The sequence below is a fragment of the Magnolia sinica genome, chromosome 16 (genome assembly GCF_029962835.1).
Source record: "Magnolia sinica isolate HGM2019 chromosome 16, MsV1, whole genome shotgun sequence".
NCBI classification, from domain to species: Eukaryota; Viridiplantae; Streptophyta; class Magnoliopsida; order Magnoliales; family Magnoliaceae; genus Magnolia; species Magnolia sinica.
Window position 1 is genome coordinate 71,336,794 of NC_080588.1, and position 24,201 is coordinate 71,360,994.

A 24,201-nucleotide genomic window follows, 5' to 3' on the forward strand; every position below is an offset into this window, starting at 1 on the left:
TAGATAGATATGCAAAGGAAAATCAGAATCCCATTAAAAGTAATGACAGCTTAAATGAATATGCGATGCATTCATAGTTCAAACACCAAAATAGTGGTAAGATTCTGAAAATAAATAAAATGTAAAAATGACACCCTACCGCCTGTTTTCAACTAAACAATCAGAAATCGTTTTCATAGCTCTAACAGAAATTTATACTCTCTCTCTCTCTCTGACAGTTACAATTTGAGCAAGTCGCCCTGCGTCACATTTCTGTATCGGTTTCGAAACTTGGGAATTTGGTTGAGCTATTTGATAATTCCCAAGTCAGAGAAGTAGACAGAGTCATCGAAAGAGACCTCTCAATTTCGTCCATGTTCGGCCGGATTGCTGCTTCCTTCTTTAAGCACCATTCGATCAATCTGGCCACATTCAGAGCCAAATCTAACGGGTAATTCCCTTCCAGAGCAGGATCAATAAATTCAGTAAGCTTCTCTTTTGCATTTCCTTCACCAAGGAGGGCTATTAAGGCCTCTGATGGCATCAAATCTCCCCCAGCCCATCTGACAACAGCCTCTCTTCCTGTAATCATCTCCAGCATCACAACCCCAAATGCATACACATCAAGCTTCGGAGAAATCAAACCGTTCTCCAAATACTCAGGCGCCATATAACCTTTCGTCCCGACAATGTGCCTTGTTAGATCAAACCTTCCTTCCTGCCCTTCCACTGATCTCATACTACTAAAATTAGCAATCTTAGCCCTGAAATCTCCATCCAAAAGAATGTTGCTGCTCTTTATATCCTTGTGCACATGGGCAGGTTCTGTGAAGCTGTGAAGATAGTTCAGACCACTGGCCACGTCGAATGCAATCTGCACCCGCTGCGTCCAGCTCAAAACCTTTGAGCCACTTCTATTGTAGATCCAATCACTTAGTGGCCCATTTTCAGCGTACTCATAAACAAGATACCAGTGTCCACCATCAAAGCAAATGCCTGATAACCTGATCAGGTTGAAGTGGTTGATCTGTTTTAGTATCTCGATTTCCTTCGATGCATCGCCATTCATCTTCTTTATAGCAGCTACATCCCCCTTCATAACCCCGCGATAAACAGACCCTTCGATCCTAGAGCTGAAATTCTCCGTCGCCAATTCCAGCTCTTCAAATTTATACACTTTCAGTACATGTCCGATGTCAGAAATGCCCACAAGAAGCTCCTCAGGGACTGCCGACTTCTGGCATGGCTTCTCATCCTTGTCCAATTCCACAACAGAACGAATTGGGACATGTTTCTTCCTCCTACAATAGATGCAAAATGATATAATAGACGCAATCAACACCAAACTGACCGCCGCAATGGAAATAACAACAAAAACCCATGTCTTTTTTGAGCCATTTCCAGATGTAGGGGAAGGAGGCAGAGGAGGCGGCGGCGAAGGGGGCGGCGGCACTATAGTCATAGAAATGTTAGGAGGATTCTGCAGTGGAATAAGAAAAGTTGTGAAAGGATGGATAGTCGAATCCGTCAGGGAAAGCCCATTTGCATCTAGACAGTTTTGCATGCTTACACCAAACCTCTGGCTTACAATAGGAACATCATCACCCCAATTCACTACATAACTCAACAGATATTTCACACCCTCACTACTTTGATTTCTAGTAGGACAAGCACACCTTAGAGGGACTCTAATCTCCATGCCAACAATCAACTCTGTCGGCGAATATCTGTTCTGAGCCTGTAAAGCTTGGCATGTCGAAAGGCCTTGGTATGTATCGTTTGCAACAATCAGATAGGAATCTCCTGATTTAATGGAGTAAGATGAATTGTACTGAGAGTACTGACCTGAACAAGAACAATTCACTGGAACGATGACTTGCTTGTTTGTTTGGATTGTTTCGTTGTCGGAAAACGAATTAATTGAGGAAAGCTGAGATGGGTCTGATGATAAAAGGGATGAGATTGAAGATGGAGTGTTGTATGGAGGTTGGGACCTGAAAATTAGATAGGATTGGCAAGTGGGTGTTTGGCCATTGCATGTGTAGCCAAGAACAGAGCTCGATTTGTCAGCGTTTCCGCAGTCGGCTGTTGTAGCTCTTGTGTATGGCTGTTGAGCTAGAAGGAGAGAAGAGGAGGAGATGAAGGAGAGGAATAGGATGGAGATTAGAGATTGAAGAGCCATTTTCCTGGAATTGAAATGGTATGGTGGGAGTGTTTGGATGGCGTTTTTAAAAACGAAGGTGAGAGCAATGTTGTTCCTTTATCAGAGGAAGCTGGCGTATGTGTTTGTGTAAGAATTTCAGAGTCGTTGATATATTAAAAGCGTACACGCGTTTTCAGTTTGGTCGAGTGGGGATCATGGTTCAATTATCAAGGATGTTGGTCTGCTCGGACCCGCTTTGGATGGACGATTCCGGAAAATTTTCACTTTGATAGAACTATCCTGACCTTTCAATTTGTGGCCTGAAAATAGACGGTTAGCAAGAAATTTATGACAGCGGTGTACTTTTAGAGATAAGATGGACAAAAATAGATCGTCCGATCATGTCTATTTTTAGGGAGGGATCTCAAAAAGGCATTTCTTATTATACCAATGGTCTGGATCATTTGAAATATGGGCAGCACATGCACAAAATTGAAACTCAAGTATCCTGTGTGTATACTCTCGGTCCTCGAGTTTTGAAGTTGTGTTCTTCGCTGGAAATATTCTTCGCTATCTGTCTGGATTTGTTCATAGATTGGATTGTGAACGGGACTCGCGCGAGTGAGATGGAAAAAATCATACTACACGCGCGCTGGTGTTAGATAAATGCAAAAGATCCAGGCCGTTCATAAGATAGGAACCATTTTGAATATGCTTTACTGGAATCATACGGTCAACTTTTTGGTTGGAGAAATTTTTAAGTCGAATGTAGACCATTGAAACATTTTGTAGCCTTTTATATAATTCTTTTATAAATGTGTGTTCTTACCATGATTGGATCCGGTTTTTTCATTGTAAATTAATGATAGGTAAATCTATACTTAATGAACGGCCAGGATATGGTACTTTTATGCTAAATTTGCACGCGTATAGCATGGCCATTTACAATCTAACACGCGCGAGCCTAATTAGTAGGAGTAATGATTCGATGACGATTGACTATCTCTATCGTTCATGTTTGAGAAATGGGAAGGGTGGTGGCTTAGTCATTTAATTAAGATATGTTGACCAAAGAAGCAATGTGGTATGCCAAACCATCCTAAAAATAAGAAACTTTCAAAAAAAAATTGCCCTAGTTGACCTATTATACCTTTTTCAAAATTTTTGTAATGAAATTAACTCTATTCGGTGCCTAATAACCATACAAACTTCCTTTTTCTTCATTAGTTTTTTTTTCTTTTTGCACTTTTCTTCTCAATTTTTTCAAGCATATCATCTTAGTACCCACCACCACTCCCTCTAACCGTATTTCCTGGCTGCTTATAAACACCACCAACAAAACAAGTGTTGTTTTTCTTTGATGACCAATTTTTTAGACATGAAAGTCATTAATAAGGGGAAGATATTTTATTTTTTATTTTTATAAAATAACATTTTCTTAAAAATGAGAATTATTTTTAGTTGTAGATATGATTTGTCATAGTTGTTGTCATGAGAAGAAGTGACTTTTGAAAGGAATTTAAAGTGGAGATACATGATTATAATTATGACGTGGAAAATAATGAAAGAGAAAAAATTTGAATTTTACAAAAATGAAAATAAATATATATCATTTGTTAAAGGTTAAGATTTTCAAGTGTTATTGGTCTAGGTCAGGGTTGTCATATACTAAGGATTAGGATTGTCATATATGTTTAAGGTTTGAGTCAAGGTTGTCATGGGTATGAGTCGTGGTTATGAGTCTAGGTTATCATGTGTTAAGGGGGTTGTGAGGCCTATCATGAGATATGCATCGAATCTACTTCGTCCATTGAATTCAAATTTTAATTTAATGTCATTTACAGAGAATGAGCTACATCCAAAAATTCTATAACCTTTCGGAAGATTTTAACAATCGATTTTCAATTTCATTACTTTCTATGGTATGATCACTTAAGCCTTTGATATGTCTCATTTTTTAAATCATATCCTAAAATGATTATTTTTAAAAAAATAGATAAATACCATAGATAAAATGCATACATCACAATGGCCCCACGAGGCCATTCATCTCTATCTACATCTTGCTACCCCCAAAGGCATCATGTCCAGTCGGGTCCACGTGGAAATTGAGCAAAAGTTTTTTTTTTTTTTTTTTTTAATTATTATGTTGGGCCCACTGATGTTTGTGGAAATCAACTTTATCTATTCATTTTGAAAGATAATGTTAGAACATGGGATAAAAAACATTAGAAAAATCGTAAACTAAAGTAAGCCACATGACCAGAACCGTCAGGACCACGCACGATTTATTAAAGTAGGGTTGGGGTCGGAACTGCCACGTGTAGGCATAGCACTCCTCGTCGGTAGCTTGAATTTGTAAAACCGTTGAAGAAGTTATGAATGGCCGACACGCAACAAATTAAAGATTTGAGTCATTGACTATGGAAAGCTATTCTTAAGCTCCATCTGGTGGGTCCCACCATGCGGTGACATCCAAAAAAGGGCTAGCCAGGTTTGTAACAACCATTCATCCTGGTGGCCCAGTTTTCAAGCGTTGGTTCGTAGTTTATAGCTTAAATGGTTAGGATCGTGTGTGCGATCGGTGGGCCAGTTTTCAAGCGTTGGATGGTTTGGATCCTGTGTGCGATCAGGCATAAATATTGGTTCCTGGACGGATCAAAATGGCCCAAGTAGATGAACGGTTCAGATCACCACATGTATAGGCACTTTTGGGGAAGAGTGGCGGTGTCAACTTGACACGTATCACGATCAGAAGGTGCACGCATGCTCGTGGGAGACGTGCCTGTGTGTCATTATGTGACACGTGTGAGATCTGAGATTTCCACCGGATAAGCACCACTGTTTTGAAAAAACAAACCACTTCATCCTAAGGTAGGCTACAACATACGGAAATAAGAATTTCAACCGTCCACTTTGTTAGAAAGTTGTGGCCCACCTTAAAGGGAAATTTTCAGAATTTTTTAGGGAAAAAGATCTAAGGATGATATCCAACCTTATTGAAAGCTCAGATCTAAGAAACGTGTTTCATATTTGCATGTGTGTGGAATTATCAAAACTCTGGCACATGTAGAAGAAAGCGGCCTAACAATACGGCGCCTTTTCTTACACGGCAACCGCTCGTGTGAAACCAAACAAAGCGCGTATGGGATTCACATCCTCTTCGTGAGCAATAAAAGGGAAGCTGTGACGGTTCGTACGCATGCACTCATAATCGTAAAGATGGCGCATAAATAACGAAAATCAAACCGTCCAATAGTGGGACCCAGTTTATTTAAGTAGTAAAAATAAAATCATATTGACTAATGATAATAAAATCCTATTAATAGACATCTTACTGTTCAAATCGGACCAGTGACTGTTTTCTATATTAACCATCCATTAGATTTATGCACAATTTCTATTCAATTGTGGGCGTCTGATCAATCTTATGTGAGCTCTACGATTCCAACGGTTGGTTTTGAATTACATTTTGACACGTGTATAATTTCTCAGGGACCGCCTATGAACGTTACCATCTACCAGACTACCAATAAAAATAATATATATATATATATATATATATAAAGGCGTTGAAGTCAAAAGATGCTGGGATTAGTTGTTTTGGGTGGTCAATGTTTGACCTGAGCCGTTGTGTAAGGCGCTGAGAGAGAGATGATTCCGTCATGTTCTCAGAATTTAAGTGGGCCCATGATTTTTTTAGAAATTTGGCACATTCGTTTTTCCAGCTCATTTTAGTAGATGAGCTAAAAAAAATGAGTTGGATCCAAAACTCACAACAGGTGGGGAGCCAAATGGCTACTGTTGATAGCTTCTCCAGATTCAACTTGATATTTATATGCCATCTAAAACATTCATGAGGTCGTTCTCATTGGGATGAGCTGAACATAATTTATTTATTTATTTATTTTATTTTTTAAAATCTTGATACAAAATTCATATGGCCCATAGCTGTTTCAATGGCGGTCATTCAATCATTTATTTCCTATTGTGCGGTCCATTTGAGTTTTGGATCTGTTTTATTTTTGGTCTCATGTCTTAACATGATCTCTAAAAATGGATAGATGGAGTGAATTTCTTGCAAAAATCTTGGTTGGCCCCACCTAACCAGTTGGCATAGGGGTTGCAGGCAATCCATGTCCACGAGATACCAAAGTTTCTTCCATGAGCTTTGCTAAGCCATTATAAATTTATGCGTGACACGCAGGTGAAATATCCAAGCCATCTATCACATGGAACTCATGGTGTTTATGCTACTACTAAAGTTAATCATGGTTAAATGTATTATCATGGGTGGATCCTGAAGATTTGAATGCTTCAATGGTTTGATCGAATATGAAGTGTCTTCCTTAAATATTATTTAATATGTGTACCATCATTAGTGTCACGCTCCAAATTCGAAAAACGGGCTCACAAAATTTTCGATCGCTGAATCCGACGCCGACAGCTTCCGTAGTACCCTATTCTCAGATTCCGATACTTACATGCCAGATTTCGATCCTGGGATCCTACAAGTAGGATTTTCAGTATGATTTTTTTTTTTTTGTAATGGAGCATAACCACAAGCATAATCAAGTCACAAAACAACATCACCACATATCCACAATATCAAAAACTTTAAGTACGAAGCGGGAAAGAAAATACAAGGTGATCAAAAAGCTCTAAAATAATCAGATGTGCGCTCCTACCTTAACGCTGTTGCTGTCCAACAACACCTGCACACAATAGTCGTGCATAAGCTTACAAAAGCTTAAAAGGTGGTGTAAGTGTGTGCGCAAGGGAAGTGTCAAGTGTACAATATCAGAGTAATGCTAAAATATACGGGTAAGTCCACGAATGCAATCAGCTATACCAAAACGATGTGATATAAGACATGAATGCTATCGGTCATACCAAGGCCATGCGATACGAGGCCTATGTAGCCAAATGTCATGCGCGAGATGCAAAGCAAGCATGCCGGTCCTCATCAAGTACACATATTAGTACAGTTCCTCTCTAGATATCACCGGGGTCTAGTACACCTCACACTGACTGCCCCATTCCTGACTGCACAGCCAAGTAAGTGAAATAGACCTTACCATCTGCCTGACCAGTAGTCTGCCAATACCTACCCGGCTCGTCGATAGCGGACTCATTTACGAGCTGGTCAAACTCAGCCTGGCTTATAGCCCCCTCACTTGGGCGGATAAGGCCACACTCCCTTCCAACCGACCACGACATAGTGGGAGACGCAGCCTACTGGTATTCGGCACTCGGGCGCTCGTGTATCACTCGGTTTAGACGTTGGAGCATCTCCTGGTATCAAAAAGGTTCTGAGACTTTCACCCAAGGACATCTTAAGTGCCCACAGTGCTAGAACCAAACATTTTCGGTATCCGATATGCCCATCCACGATGTGTCTGTGGAGGCACGGCCCTGATGTCGCTAGGGCATGCAGTGATCACGACACACAATACGAAATGCATGAGTCACACCGTCAGTCATGCAGCAATCCTGCGTGTACCACGCGATCATGTGGGGCACTCCGTCTCATAAGGAGTCTTGTAAATGTCTTAGCCTAACGACTTATGCTATGATCAAATATTCCTCATATCAAACATACATATGATGCGTATGGACATGAATCATGGAGTTACACTAAGCATATTATAAGGTGATGAACTCCCCTCACAACGAAGGTGGGCCTAGATGGCCTACGCACAACAAGTATGGGCTTATCAATGGGACTAGAGAGATTTATAATGCGGACATTAAACCAACATTATTCTTACAATGTGGACGTCAAACTAACATTGCTCTCAAGGCATGACCCGCCACAAACCATGGAGAAATCACGCATTACAATGGACCCTAAGAACAACCCGTTGGGCCTCGACCCATGGGCCTTAGATACATCAAATGGGCCGTATCACATGGACCTTACATTCATCAAATGGGCCGCATTAATGGGCCTCACCGACGGGCCTTATGTACATTGCAATAGGCCATAACCCATGGGCCTTATAATACATCAAAATGGGCCTAATCACATGGGCTTTATGTATCTTAAATGGACCACACCAATTGGGCCCCATGCATACCAAATGGGCCACACCCAAATATAAGTGGAGATAGTGATTTTTCCACCATTAAAGTTCCCAAAGCCCACCCTAACATTTATTTTCTTTCCAATCTGGTCGTAAGGTCACACAGACCTGGATTAAGAGGAAAACACATTTCCTAATAATCCAAAGTTTTGTGACAACAAAGGATTTCAATAACAGGGACTCAATCCCCACTACTAATTGCTATGTGGTCCACTTGATACTGGATCAGTGACATTTTTGAACTCAAGCCTTAAAACAAGCCTTCAAATGGTTGGACAGATTGGATGCAACACATGCATCATGGTGGGGTCCCACATAGACTATGGTTCTGACTCAGTCTTTAGCTTATACCCAAAAATGAGCTTGCAAAATGGATTGACGGTTTGGATGCAACACATGCATCATGGTGGGTCCCACCGTCCAGGTGCGGACGGTGTGGACAGAACACATACATCATGGGGTCCACGACTGTCTAGCAGCCCAGCAAAATGGCTAGACGGCATGGTAAAACACATACATTTAGGTGGGTTCCACCGTCCACCTGGACGGTGTGAATAAGACACATACATCACTGTGGGGCCCACCATAATGTTTACTTGCAATCCAATCTATCCATGAGGTCACGCAGACCTGGACGTTGATGAAAAACAAATTTCATCTTGATCCAAAACTTCTGTGGCCCATAAAAGGGTTTCAAGGGCAGACGTACAATCACCACGGTTTCCTATGATGTGGGCCACCTGAGTCTTGGATGTGGCTGAAATTTGGAGGGGGCCCACTTCAGGAAGGGGCCCACCCAATGAACAGGTGACAAATATACATTGTGGTGGGGCCCACAGCTGGGGCCGTGGGTCCCAGCCTACCGACCCCCCGCCCGCCTGGCGTAGGCGCTGTCTGCGCCTCTGACGGTAGCAGCAGCAATGCTGCCCTTGTATTATGTTTTTTTTTGAAAAACTTATTTTTCAGGGGTTTTTCATACCTGGGGTCCGATTCAAGTGAATCCACCCCAGCCAATGGATTTTAAGGCCCGATACCATCCACATGAGTCCAATATCCAGTATGTTTTAGCTCAAGGTGGGTCCTAGTCGATTTTTAACGGTAAAAATCAATATTTTCTATGCTATGGCCCACCAGAAAAATCGGATTAACATCATTTTTCGGCTCAACGCCTAAAATGAGCCGTGGAAGGGAATGGACGGCGTGGATTGAATACTTACATCAAGGTGGGGCCTACACAAGCGGCCCACCCAAATAGCCTTGAACCAAGGCTAATATTTATGTTTTCCTTTCAACGTCCAGCGTCCCTGGACGCTGGACAGTTTTGGCATAGTACATACATTTGAGGTGGGCCCCACCTATGGACGTGGGCCACCAAAAGAAAGGGTTGGATGGCATGGGAAATACATACATCAAAGTGGGGTCCATCCAAGTGGGCCACTCAACTACACCATCACACAAAAGAAAGAGAGAGAGAGAGAGAGAGAGAGAGAGAGAGAGAGAGAGAGAGAGAGGGATGCGTGTGATGGAGGGCTCCGCCACTATGAGCCCTCCCTTGTAAGAAATCATACATCAAGCGGCTCCAATACATGTAGGCCTACCAAATCAAGGATCAACAGTGGAGATCCATTCTCTACTCAAAATGGACGGTCTAGATGACCTCTTTTCATGCAAGGAAAATAAACATCAAGATGGGGTCCATGGAAAATGGCCCCATCATGGAATGATCATGAGCATCAAGGTGAGCCATCGGCTACACCTAGGGTCTAAAGTGAGATCTATACCATCAATCGGTAGGCCTCACTTGACTCATCATCAAAACATGAAAAATCTAGCCTAATGAGCACCCACCGTTCAATCTTCTCGGTCTGTTGGAACGCCAATCTTCTTCTGCTTCACTTTGATGGAGAGGATGAGAAATGAAGGGCTAGGATGATGAATTTTTAGGATGGAAAGGTGGGCCACCAAAATTACTTTTTTTTCCTCACTTGGGATGGCTTGGACGTTTACTTTTTTTTCTCTCTTTGGTTGCTTGGAAATTGTGTAGAGAGAGAGAGAGAGAGAGAGAGAGAGAGAGAGGATGTAAAGAGAGAGAGTGATGGGTGATGGAGTGATGGATGTGAGTGATGGGTAAGGTGATGGTGTACTTGACATGTATGGGTGTGTAAGAGAGAGGGTGAGAGAGAGTTGACTTGGTGGTTGCTTGGGATGGGGTGAAAGGTGATGTGTACTTAATATGAAGTGATGAATTAATTGATTGATGGGACATGTTTTAGAGATTCTCTTGGGATTGCAACGGGCGGTGTTTTCTTCGAAATAAACGCCGGCCCACATCTTCCGGCCAGGGTATCGCATCGGTGCGTGAGTTGCGGTGTTGGAATCGCGACGACGGTGCGGTCGCATTGGTACAAATCTTGCATTAAGCCAACTCAAATCTACATGATTGGACTTACGGTCGCGCGCAAACGTCGATTATACGTCGCATGTTGCCGGAATTCGACAGGAAGGATCGCGGGAGTCGACAAAACAGTACGGACTAGGATACGGGTCTTACAATTAGGGTCTTTGGATCTTAAAGATTATTTTGATTATCAACCATCTTCTAAGTTAATCATTACAAAACAGCTCTAAACTCAGGTGAATCTCGACTTGAACCAGTCTATCACAATCACTAAGGGCATGTTTGGATTCACAGTTTTGAGTGTATAGTATCGTATTAGTGGGGTTGATGAGACATGTCCCTCGTTTGAAAACGAACAGCGGGCGACGCATTCAACGCGTGCTAATACGCCCGAGAACCACTTTGCATCATCAATGGGATTGTATCGCGCAACTCGTCGAATGTTCAGTCAGACGTAAACAAGAAGAAAGCATTTTCTTCTTTCACTGTGTTGCTGGTAATGCCCAGTATGACCGTCTTTTGACAAATCCACACCGTCCATCATCTTCCTCTCAAGATTTAAACCATGAATGGTGAGCTTTGATCATCCGATAATGTGGCCTACTGAGACAATCAAGCTGAAACAACAGCCGAACGATCTTCTTTTGATCATTGTAGCGATCATGAGGAAGTACATGGCCATGAAAGGTCAACATATTTTTGATGGGTTTTTCTCCCTCTACTTGATGAACGGTTCAGATCCACCTTTCACTGCATGATGGTGGCCCACAACGAAAAGATGGAACCTCTGTTTCGCAATAGAGTCGACGTACGTCGACTCTGTGAAGTTTGGTGGCCCACTTATTGAAGCTTCTTGGAAAATCTACATCGTCCATTGGATTTAGGACGAAAAACCATCCGGAAAGGGGTGCTTTTGGAGTGAAATCAGCATGACCCATGAGGGTGTTTACTCTGCCGTCCATTTCATGTTTAACGGTTGAGATTCTACAATAGTTTGCATAGAAACGAAAGGACACCTAGGCAAGGGTAATGCCCACCCTCTGAAGTGAATGAACGACTTAGATCATTTAATGGAACAGTGAGTGGGCCCCACTACACGCACGTATATACATTGTATGGCATTTATCCGATCGTTTCCAAACATTGATTTGATAGGAAATTATATACATGCTAGAGTAATACATCCAATCCAAACATTGGTTAGTGACACGTCTCCGCTGGATGTATTCTGAATATCGCCCAACGTGTATGTGAATAGTACCGGATACAATACAATACAACCAAAACGTGAATCCAAATATGTCCTAAGTTGCTTACTACTTGATGTGCGCTGGAAAAAGAAAATGAAGTCGCTCCTATGATAGTAATGCTGGGGATGCAACAAGCTCAACATGACTTGTCCGGTGCAGAAGCAGTATCAGATAAAATCACATAACATAATAGGAAAAGAAAACTTCAAACAATCATATAATACACACAAATTTTAGATAGAAAAATACTTGTGAAAAAAATAAAAACAATAATACAAAATGACGAACAATCCAATATGATAAAAAAGTTACAAGAGATATAATAACTTACCTGTAAAAAAAGAACTCTAGCATCTCTCTCGAAACCTTTGATAATGGGTTAAACTTCTTTTGTTTTATCCTAATTATGTAATTAGAAGTATATTAAACTTCTGCTCGGTTATACCTTCCATCAATCAAGACATTAATAATCTTTCGGTCAACCAAAATAAATCTTGGGCAACTGAGACCATCATAGATCAATCTAAAACTTTATCGATCACGCCAAATTAAATGCACTTTATAAAAAAATAATAGACTTCCATGAGACCCACATCAACAATACAACCCATCCACCCGTCCATTGTCTTGTCCCCTCAATCCACCAGAGAAACCGAAAATCTAGACAATCAAGAAGTTGGATGGTCAAGAAGAACCTAGGAACAATTTAAAATCGTGACTAAGATCTCTAAAGTCAGGTGGTGTGGCCCACCTGGGTTTTGGAATGTCCTGATTTTTCAGGTTTCTATTCTCCTAGTGGGGTCCATCTGATGAATTAGATGGCATATACCCAACGCGGTGGCCCCACAAACATTGTGGAAATTTAATGGGTTGGGTATTTTTGTAATATTTTCAATCGAGTTCTGAAATAACGCGGAGCTTCCATGCGGCGCCTGATCCCTACATCAAATGGCACACGCACACGTGTCAGAAATCCGGACCATTCATCAGTTAATATACAACAAATCGTATGCCAAAAATCAGGGAAATAAATTCCAACCACCCATTTTTATTATACAGGGAGGGGATTAGGTGCGGCCGCGGCCTCACCCAACACAGTACGGCCCAGACCGTGGGGCCACCTTGATTTGTGTAATGTGTATCCACACCGTCCACCTGTTTTTCCAGCTTATTTCAGGCATGAGCCCAAAAATGAAGCAGATCCAAATCTCAGGTGGACCATACTACATGGAACAATGGTGATTGACTATTAAAAACTTCTTGTGGACCACAAAGTTGTAGATCAAGCTGATATTTGATTTTTCCCCCTTCATCAAGGTTTGTGTGACCTTATCAACAGGTTGGACGGCAAATAAACATTACGGTGGGTATTAAGGTGGGCCCTAGGAAGTTTTAATGGTGGCCATTCAATCACCACTGTCTCCTATTGTGTGGTCCACCGGAGATTTGGATCTGCTTCATTTTTTTGGGCTCATGTCCTGAAGTGAGCTGGTAGCGTGAATTTACAATACACACATCAAGGTGGGCCCATTATAAAAGTTTGACCCGTCACATTCCTGACAGGTGGACCAATATTATTTTTTTGTACATGGATACTCAGGCTGCATATGACACTTGATACGCAGGCACTCAGAAATTGTATAAGTGGCCCATACTAACTAAAAAAACACGGACTAGATTCTGCAGCCCACTTTCTCCGAGTCACAATCCCAGTATCAGGTCGGTTGAATAACTCTAGCCTCTGATTTGTGAATAATGGCCGTTGGATACTTTCATTTTTTTACCATCCAATAATGTCCACCAATCCGATAGTTTGATCATCAAATAAGCTTAATTATTTTGTTAATGACACATGTAAACTGGCTACCATAATTTTGATCGTTTAATTGGACTACTTATATACACGTGTACAATATCTAAGTGCCTGCGTACCATCTATCCAACTGACAGAGCATTAAATTTTGCCTTTTAGTACAAGGCAGGTTTAGGGAGACAATGGGTTGGGCCAAGCTAGGATGGACCCGAGCCAACATATAAGGCCCAAGACTAGACCCACTCAAGCCCACATTGGCCCTGAATAATACGCCCAATTATGCTAAAGCCCAACGCCAGAAAAACCTGGTTGGGCCCAAGTCGTGCGACCCAAAAATTTATAACATTCCTATCTCTCACTTGAATATTCCTAATCTATCCGTCGATCAAGATAGCCATATATACACATAAAAGTAGACACTTAATGGTTTAAATTCAAGATGCATGGGTTGCCTAATCAAGGTTTGGAATGGTACATTCGTAGGATAGAACATGTGTATATATGGAGTCAGGTCGGGCAGGACAGGATGGGATAGATCAAGATAAATTGGTACACTGGATTGATTGATCAGTTTTGTCAATCGATCAAGACCACATTTTCTTCACAAATTGAAGACATCCAGACAACAAAAAACATAGCCAAATTGAATGTGGATTGGATAATTTGGTGTGTATAATTTCTGTATAATAGTCCGTGAACCGTGTTTTGGACATAATGGACCGTTCAGAGCAATCAATTGAACTGTCCAAGTGATCCCGAGAGCACTATAATTAATAGTGCTATGAGAGCATTGGAGTTTTTTTTTAATCCGAATGATGAGATCTTATTAAAGAAGAAAGCACAAATCAGAGAAAAGGAAAAGAAAGCAGACATCAATCATGCCTGGATTAGATCAGTTTGTAGATTTTAACTAATCCCCAAACTTGATGACATGTGAGGAGTTCAAATTCTTAATGTTGTCTTCTAGCCCACTTTACGAGGTCATCTTATGGCTAACAAAAATGGGTATAATTGGGTGCACAGATCAAGTCCATTGAGGCTCACATGATTTAACAAGGAATCCACTTAATTATTTGAGATATTACAAATGAACTGATTTTATGGTTTACACTGTTTGCCAAGTGTTTTAAAGGTCGACTACACATCAAAGATTTTCAATTAGTTAATCGAGAGTTTTTTTAACCATTAACTATTAGTTTTAACCATTATTTTGTTTTAAACTGAGCTTAATAAAACATCCAATGGTTAAGATCCAATGATCTATACCTTAAATTGGCATGCGATATTAGCTAAAGATGGTGGCCATAATGAGTAGAGGGATTTAGTTAATTTGGGTGCATGGTTAAAGTAGGATCACATACTTTTGATGTAGTAGAGCATATTAAAGTTTGTATGGTGATGAAATTCCATAACTAATATCTCCCCCTTAACCTTAATTCTTCCTTATATATAATTTCAATCTCAAAGGGAGAAGATAGAAGACAGCCATAAATGTCCTAAGCCTAAGAGAAGAAGAAGAAGAAAAGAGGAATAGAGAGAGATTCCATTCTTCCTCCCATCTTCGACAGTTGAACAATTCTCAAGCAAAAGCCCAGCCCTACTCGGGGGCTGACATGTGGTTATCCTCTTACCCCTCATCTAGAATAGATATGGGACAGACTCTAACTTGAAGGATTGTGACATCAGTATTCTTTAATCATCAGCAGCGCATTGATCTAGGAAATCCTCGCCATAGGATTTGGATTTTCTGTTTTCTAGAAACTTAATGATATTTAAACAAAGATCTTAAAGCTCAAAATTTAAAATTAAGTTTTTAAAAACCTTTATTTTCCACCATGTTCCAAAAAACCTAACATATAAGTGGCGATAGAAATGAGGGCCCACTTCCATATGCAAACCGATTTACAAAACCATTATCAGGTAGCCCGTGAAGTGTGGGCAAGAGCTTAAAAAAAGCCCATATTTATTGATGAATTTTAGTGGATACATGTAAGCATGCATAAATCATGTGTATTTATATGTACTTATTGTCTACTAATTTTAAAAGTGATGACGAGCCTGTTCTTAACAACATATGGTCCAGACTCTACAGTTAACCTAGCCCAACCCGACCTAACCCGGGTTGTGTTAGGGTTGAGTATTCGATACCTCAGGTTGGGTAGCTGGGATTGTATCTTGGCTCAGGTCTGAGAGACTCCTCTTGATGTTGGGTTGGGCTTGGGTCGACCCTCAACTAGACCTGTCCAAGTTTCACTGTTGTAGAGAATACATTGATATTTTTTGATATAATTGTTTTTCCTTGCAAGTACTCAATCAAAGTAGTAGTGAATGTTACAACATTTTTCTTTTCTGTCTTTCTTTTCTTTTTTTAACACACACACTCACCCCTCTCCCACACACTCACGCACACCCACCCCACAAGGGGTGCTCGAACTCATGACCTTGTGTTGAAACTCCAGAGAGTCTATCATTGAGGCACGACAACAGGTGTAAAGAGCAGAAATAGTGTCCCTCCCATGAGGGAGATGGGAGTTCAAATCAGCCCTCTAGTTCTCAATCCAGACTGCCTTAGTCACATTGGTGGGTCACTCTTTAACCATCCAATAGGCGGCAAAAAAAATGAACAACAACAACAACAAATAAAATGGTTAGTAGTCCAAATTCATTAAGCAAAATAAGATGGTTGAGAAAGTCATACATGATGGCTGAACAATGTACACTATTTATCATGAGGTGTGGCTTCACGTGGACCGTTCAGATTTTGAAATCACATCACGTATGATGAGTTCTCAAAAAAGTTTGCACAAGTTCAGTACGAACTGGTGCGCAGTTGAGCATTTGGCTATATATGTGTGTGTGTGGACAGCATGAAATGGCAAGAAACTTATTAGCCATGGCTAGAGCTTCCAATCTCGTAGGTATTGTTCAACAAATCCCAAGTCAGTGAAGCAGCCAAAATTCTTGATAAAGACTGCACAATATCATCCATGCTCGGCTGACTCACTGCATCCTTCCTTAAGCACCCTTCAATCAATTGGGCCATGATCACAACCAAATCCAATGGAAATTTTCCAAGCAGAGAAGGATCCATCAAGTCCCTAAGCTTTCCTTCAGCATTTTCTTCGTGAAGCAAGGCTAGGAAGGTCTCTGACAAGAGCCTATGTTCACCTTCACATGAAATAATAGCCTCTCTTCCAGTAATCACTTCCAACATCACGACTCCAAAAGCATAAACATCAAGTTTCTGAGAAACCATACCTTGCTCTAAGTACTCAGGTGCCAGATAACCTTTTGTCCCGACGACATGTCCTGTCCATACAAACCCACCATCCCAAGCTTTGGTGGGTCTCGCCATGCCAAACTTAGCAATCTTAGCACTGAAATCACCATCTAGAAGAACGTTATCACTTGTTATATCCATGTGAACATGGGCTGGGTCAGTATAGCTGTGAATGCATGTAATTAAGACCATTTGCAACGTCGAGAGCAATCTGAACTCTCAGCACCCAATTCAAATCCTTTGAGCCGACTTCATCATGGACCCACGTACTCAGGGGCCCATTTTCAGCATACTCATAAACAACGTACCAATGACCTTCGTTGCAACTTACGCCCAAAAGCCTGATCAAATTAAAATGGTGGACCATTTTGAGTATGTTAATTTCCTTCAAAACATTTCTTTCCATCTTCTTAATTGCGACCGCATCCCCTCTGATGGTCCCGAGATAGACGGACCCTTCAATCCTACACCTGCGGCTAAAATCTTCAGTCCACTACAACAAATAAGCTCAACAGCGGCACTTTAGGTGCCTCTTGCACCGGCGCTGTGTAAAACAGGGCCCAGGGCCTACGGATGTTTTAGCGTATATATATATTAAAAAAAACCCTACATACTCATTTCGCTCCCGGACCCCGCGCCTCTCTCTCCATCTGCCTCGCTCCCCATCTGCCTCTCTCTCTCTCTCTCTCTCGTCCTCACTTGCATCATCTCCAGATCTGGTGCGGCCAGCAGCCCGTGCCCTTCATCTCTTCCCCAGCCATGTACTCATTTCTCTCAAATAGATATTTAGGTTTTTTATTTTTAGATCTGTAAATCCGCAGATTATCAGAGGATACAATATTGGAATTAGGGATTTCCTAAACTCTGTAATGGGAAAAGGATTAGGGCTTTCCTAAAAAATCACTTTTATGGTTTATTGTTGTGAATGTTTAAGGTGTGCACAACTAATGTTTGATGAAATGTCTCTGTTCTAACAGTTTTCTATTTATATGTTAGAGTTGGCATAGCATTTCAAATTCAAATGTTGTTTGCGGCTATGATGATCTGGATTGTGTTCTCTTCTATTTTCCTGATCTGGGTGAATTGCAAAGTGGCTTGCCAAACGTGGTATTGTTTGTTAGCAGGCTCTTGTAGTTACATGATACTCAGACAGCGTGGGATACTTGATACACAGGCACGTAGATAATAATGACATATTATCTTTCAAGAAAAGAAATCTTAGCAAGTTTTAGCGATTAATGTTGAAACATACTTTCCCTGGAGTGCATTGAATTTGCCAATGTACCCATTGCTTTTGCAGTTCTCTGCATGGATAAATGGTAAGTGAAATTTGCATGTAGAAGTTAGCTAAACTACAGAAAGAAAATACAATTTAAAGTCAGCAAACAAAAAGAAGGGGTGTACACTTTGAATATTTTGACTGGAAATGGACTTTCTTTTCTTACTAGAACTTCCCATGTAGTTATTCCCTAGTAAAACACTTTTAGGTACTGTATTGCCACAAAGAACAGAACTTGCATCTTCCTCCTCTACAACAAGCTTTTCATTTTCATTGTCATTGTCATTGTCATTCTTATCTAATAACTTAGGTTCGAAATAACGACTCCTTATGATGACCTTTCTTTTCACTGTTCTGTCATCAACGACTTCCAATGAAGAATTAGGTAAATGATTCTTGCCCAATTCCATAGAAGGCCTAACTGTATCACCATTTGATTGCCACCGCATCCCAGCATATTCCAAACAATTCAAATTTTCTTTAACATCACTTGTGACATTTCGACCAACTGGATTGACATGCAAAAAAAAAGAAGAAGGTTGGTACTGATTAATGATTGAATTTGTAGATCTGAATAGAAAACTCAACTCTTACCATCATGCTGAAACTCCAAAAGCTTATTGCCTTCAGTAGCTAAATCATCTTCCACCTGATACAAAGAAGGTAATTACATTCAACAGCAAAGATAATTTAAAATGCAACCCTACTTCACTGATATGAATATCACATTTATTCAGTAGCATTACTCACAGAATCCTTGAAAGGTAGGGCATCCTGGCTATTTCCTGAATCAATTAGAGATCCCTGTGAGCAGTTTATGGTACAAACAACAGCCTCGGCCATGGAAGAAAAATCAGAACCATGGTTTGTGATGCTAGGAGAAGATTCATACGTTGATCGTAAGTGCTTCGGAATTACTTGAGGGACCTTGAAGTTCCTCTTTGCTTCAAGAGATGCCAAGCCTTCAATGTCAAGGAAATATAGAAGGAAGTGCATGTATAGGAATATGTGAACATCTGTGGCCAAGCCCAAATAGCTAGGACGCAGTTATGATGGTGGTGGTGGTGGTGGTGGTCGTGATGATCATATACACATGTACATACCTATATGGAGAATGATCCAGTAGTGTCGACACTACCTTAGAGTCAACCTCTGTGGGGCCCATTGTGATCAGTGCATGACATCGGTTCCATCCACCAGGTGCACCCTTCAATGTTAGGCCATGCAACCAAAAATTAGCCCGATCAGAAACTCAGGTGGGCATGGGATAAGGAACAGTCAAAAGGGGATGTCCATCCGATAAACTCTCCAGATTGTTTGTGGACCACCGCTCATCTTTGGGGGTTTGCTGGCTGTTCTTTAATAAAGTTAGCCATTCTAGCTTCAGCTATTTGTATTTTTTAGTCAGTGGGTGATTTTGAGGTAGCCTTTACCAGAGTAATGGGGTCATTTTGTTGTGTGTTGTTATTTGATAGGCTCCTTGAGCTTTTAGCTGGCCTTGTTCTTTTGTTTTGCCTTGTTGTTCTTTAATAAATGCCATACATCCATGATTGGGGTGCTTGTGTTGGTCACTTGATTGCAAATAGAATTTCTGTCTATAGCTTTCTATTTGTTTAGCAGATCTTATGTTTTTTGTTGAATCCATGATAGTTGAATCCCTGAATATTTTGAAAGAATACCTGTTTTTTGTTCCTGCTTTTCCTTCTGAATGGGTGAGGTTCAGTTTCCCTCAGATTCTTTTTTTCCTAGTATCAGCCTTAACAGATTGAAGCCGTGAAGTTGGACACTGAAACCCAGTTGAGATAAACCAAAATGCTTGCACATGCAAGCAAGGAATCTGTGGGACCCTTCTCAAACAATGTCATTAATGTCAGGGAACCATGAAGTACTGCCAGAAGTTGTTTGCATTGCATTTTTTATGCTTAATGCCATGAAGTACTGCCAGAACCTTTTCTGGTCGTATGGTTCATGTAAATGAACTATAGGTTTTCTAGTCTCTTTTAGTTCCCACATGCATTCTTGTTATTTTTTTAATGGTTATTTTCCTAGTAATTTTGTAATAGTTGCTTGCTTGCGCATTTTAATGCTCGTTGAGCTTAAGAATGTGTCTGATCTGGAAATTTTGTTTTCAACAGACAATAAAGACAAATGTAATTGGCACACTAAATATGTTAGGTCTTGCAAAACGAGTTGGAGCGAGGTTGGATAGTATGATTGCATTTGTCTTTTAATTTCATTTGTGATTTTTAAGTATGCTTGTTTCTTATGAAAAAACTTTTAATTTCAATAGGATTTTGCTGACATCTACTTCAGAGGTGTATGGCGATCCTCTTGAACATCCCCAAAAGGTGGGGAAATGTTAACCCAATTGGTATGTTTACTCTTCTTTCTAGCAATCAATTTTCTGGTTTTTTTTTTTTTTTTCGTGCGGATGCCTTTCCTTGTTGATTCTTTAATGATTAATTATTAGAATTTGGGATGTAACGCTTGTGTTGAGTGATGTTGCATGTATTGCAGGAGTTAGGAGTTGCTATGATGAAGGGAAGCGTGTAGCAGAGACTCTGATGTTTGATTATCACAGGCAACATGGCATAGGTAAAAGATATCACTGTTCCTTGTGTTTCTGCAAAAAAAAGCTCTGATGCTTCTGTTAAGTTGTTTGTGAAATGATATTTCTCTGTTGATATATAAACAAATGTATTGGTTATGTGAAGAACGTGACTTTTAATCCTCATTTATGGGCAACTGTGGTTATGGGTTTTAGGACTGGTTTGTAGGCTGAAGGGAGCAGATTGAGGACATTTTTTGGACTGGGTTAGATCTGAAATGAATGGGTATGTTTGGTTGAAAATGAGCTGGTTTATAGGTTAAGCATGGGCAGATGAAGAGCGTTACTGGACAGGTTTAAGGACTGGACTGTGGAATTGTGCTTTGGGTGTTTGGTTGGATTTGGGTATTCTGGTGTTTTATATAAACCATGTCAAGATATTTAGGGATTAGATTTGATGATGGGATGTGCCTGATTATTTGTGCAAACATGGGCTGTGTATGTGGATTTTAGGGACTATTTTCAGGGCCTGGTTAAAAGAAAAATGTAAGACCCGTATCCTAGACCGTACTGTTCCGTAGACTTCCGCGATCTTTCCGATCGAATTCTGGCAACCTTCGACCCTTAACCGGCATTTGCCCGCGACCCTGATTTACATGCCGTCAACCCGAGACTTGTACCCTAGTGACCATGCCGTCGCCGCGGTTCCGATGCCGCGACTCGCGCGCCGAGGTGAAACCCAGGCCAGGAGATGTGAGCCTGCGTTCGGTTCGAGGAAAACACAGCGCGTTCCAAGACCCAAGAGAATTTCTACAACATGTCACCTCAATCCATCAATCAATCCCATCATGCCAAGTACATGTCAAGTACACATCACCTCTCACCCTTCCCCAAGCAAACCCTAAAGTCAAAAGTTTCTTACAAGCCCATACTTTTCTTACACCATTTACCACAAAAGTCAAAAAAGCTTCTTACACATCCATCACCCACCACATCCATCACCCATCTCTCACTTTCTCTCTTTACAACCCTCTCTCTCTCTCTCATTTTCATTTCTCAAATTCTCTTTCCCAAGCAAGAAAACACGATACGTCCAATCTCTTTCTCCTCCAAGAGAGCTTTGTGTATGGCCCACTTCCCACCCTCTCATCTCCCATCTCAACCATCCAAACTCCATCTCCTCCGTTAAGATCGAAGCTAAGGAGCAAAGGAAGCCAAGGGAGCAAGAAGAAGGCGGTGGGTGATCTTGGATCTCCACTTATTTATTGTTTTGTGATTTAAGGGCCCACTTGTGGTGGGACCCACCTTAATGTAGGCTTTGTATCAAAGAGGGGCCCATAGTGGCGGGGCCCCTCCATCCTTGCCGATCTCTCTCTCTCTCTCTTGTATTGTGGACCCCGCTATGATGTATGATCCACGCCGTCCCATCCGTAGGGCCCACCTTGCTGACCGTCTTTGGGTGTGCCTGGATGTAGGAGAAACTCAAATATCACATTGATCCAAATTTGGTGGGTCACGCCCAATTGGGACCAACCATGATGCCTATGTCCTACCCATACTGTCCAGCGTCCAGGGACACTGGACGTGTGCTACCAGTGAAGTGGGGACTGACAGTGGATGTGCTAACAGTAGTGTGTGGACTGACAGTGGATGTGCTAACAGTGGTGTGTGGACTGACAGTGGGGTCCATGGAACCCATCCACACCCTCCATCCCTTCAATGGGCCACACCGTAGTGTATGTGTAGTATCCAAACCATCCACTGCCCCTGACGATGGGACCCATGTCCGTATGGGGCCCTCCTTGCTACGTTGATCCACACCCAGCTCCATAGCTCACTTGGTAGACTGAGTGAGAGATACCTTGTTTCAACGCTGGGACCCACCCAACTCCATAGCTCAGGTGGCAGACCGAGTAAAAGATGCCTCGTTTCAACACTTGAGGTTTTGGTATCGATCCCTGTGGCGGTGGCTAACATGAAGTATGTATACTAACATGGGCGTGTGCTGACGGTGGGGTCCAAGGGACCCACCCACGTCGTCCATCCGTTTTGGTGGGCCACACCACAGCGTGTTTCATCCAACTGTTCACCGTGCTTGGACGGTGGGACCCACCCCCCACGTGCGAGGCCTTCCTTGATGAATGCATCTTTGTCCGTATAAGTTTTAAATTTTTTATTTTTAAATATATATATATATATATATATATATATATATATATATATATATATATATATATATATATATTATACATGCGTGTGTGCTGGTGGGCCCTACGTGGGACCCACCTCTGCTCCCTGTTAAAGCATAAAGCTGCTCAGCAGCAGCTAGGCTTATAAAATATATTATATATATTATATACATATATATGCTTAAAGCTGGCAGCAACCATATTATATATAGTATGTATGTGTTGTATTCATGCTGTTCAACCATTTGTGACCCACCATGATGCATGTGTTGTATCCATGCCGTTCAACCATTTGTGAGATTCCTGTACGGCACGGGAAAAACAATGATGTCAGATCTAAACTTGAGGTGGACCCCACCATTTAAATAGTAGATAGTGGCATCCACCGTTCAAACTTCTAAGGGCCATGGTAGGTTGCAAATAAGTTGATATTGTTTTCACTTCATTTACCTCTATGCTAACTTATGAATATGTCGGATCTCAAATATACATAAGGTTGGGCCCGATTTGATATAAATGAGGCCCATCGGTGCGGCCTATTTGATATACATGAAGCCCGTCGGTGCGGCCCATGTGATGTGGCCCGCTTGACATAAGAGGCCCATTGTGATATGTTTGAGGCCCAAGTGCGAGGCCCACCTATTGTGTATTCGAGGCCCGATGAGATGTATGTTGGCCCATATGAGGAGGCCTATGTGACGTAAATGAGGCCCATCATGATTGTACGTGAGGCCATGGGCCCACTATATGTTTAACCATATGTAGGTCACTCCCTGGGAGTAATGTTAGTTAGATGTCCATATTGTGACCTTCCCTTAGGCCTTATTAGGCTCATTCTCTTCGTGGGTTAACCCAAATAAGTGGGCCTCATTCGCCGTAGACGGATGACTCCGTGCTATCGGATTTGATATAACCACAATTAGGTGTCGATCCTTATACTAGGGTTGATCGGCTGATCATCTATGGACCCCGCTTTGTTTATCTGCTGATTATCGGTGCCGATTGTCGAGACCGACGCCGACTATTGACCTTGATTATCGGTACCGATTACCGATGCTGATTATCGGTGCCTATTGTCGAGGACGACGCCGATTATCGACCCTGATTATCGGTGTTAATTATCGATGTTAATTATCGATACCGATTATGAGTATGTGACAACATAACATCATAATACATGCCCATACGCATCATCTGCATGCTTGTGATGAGATGAGTAATTGATCATAGAACATG

The 24,201-nt window shown here is 41.4% G+C and overlaps 1 protein-coding gene and 1 long non-coding RNA gene across 2 annotated transcripts; one reads left to right on the forward strand and one right to left on the reverse strand.

Annotated features, from left to right (window-relative positions):
- Positions 1-10: 10 nt before the first annotated feature.
- LOC131229861 (lysM domain receptor-like kinase 4) lies at positions 11-2,266 on the reverse strand. Its single transcript, XM_058225903.1, has one exon. The coding sequence runs from the start codon at positions 2,159-2,161 to the stop codon at positions 245-247; it is 1,917 nt and encodes a 638-aa protein (XP_058081886.1). The 5' UTR covers positions 2,162-2,266; the 3' UTR covers positions 11-244.
- A 17,615-nt stretch (positions 2,267-19,881) lies between these two features.
- Positions 19,882-20,955, forward strand: LOC131229162 (uncharacterized). Its single transcript, XR_009163197.1, has 3 exons — positions 19,882-20,428; positions 20,519-20,599; positions 20,746-20,955. It is a non-coding gene; the product is annotated as an uncharacterized LOC131229162 (long non-coding RNA).
- Positions 20,956-24,201: the final 3,246 nt, after the last annotated feature.

Excerpts from the sequence above, each read along its gene's own strand:
- LOC131229861 (XM_058225903.1), bottom strand. The coding sequence starts at position 2,161 with ATGGCTCTTCAATCTCTAATCTCCATCCTATTCCTCTCCTTCATCTCC.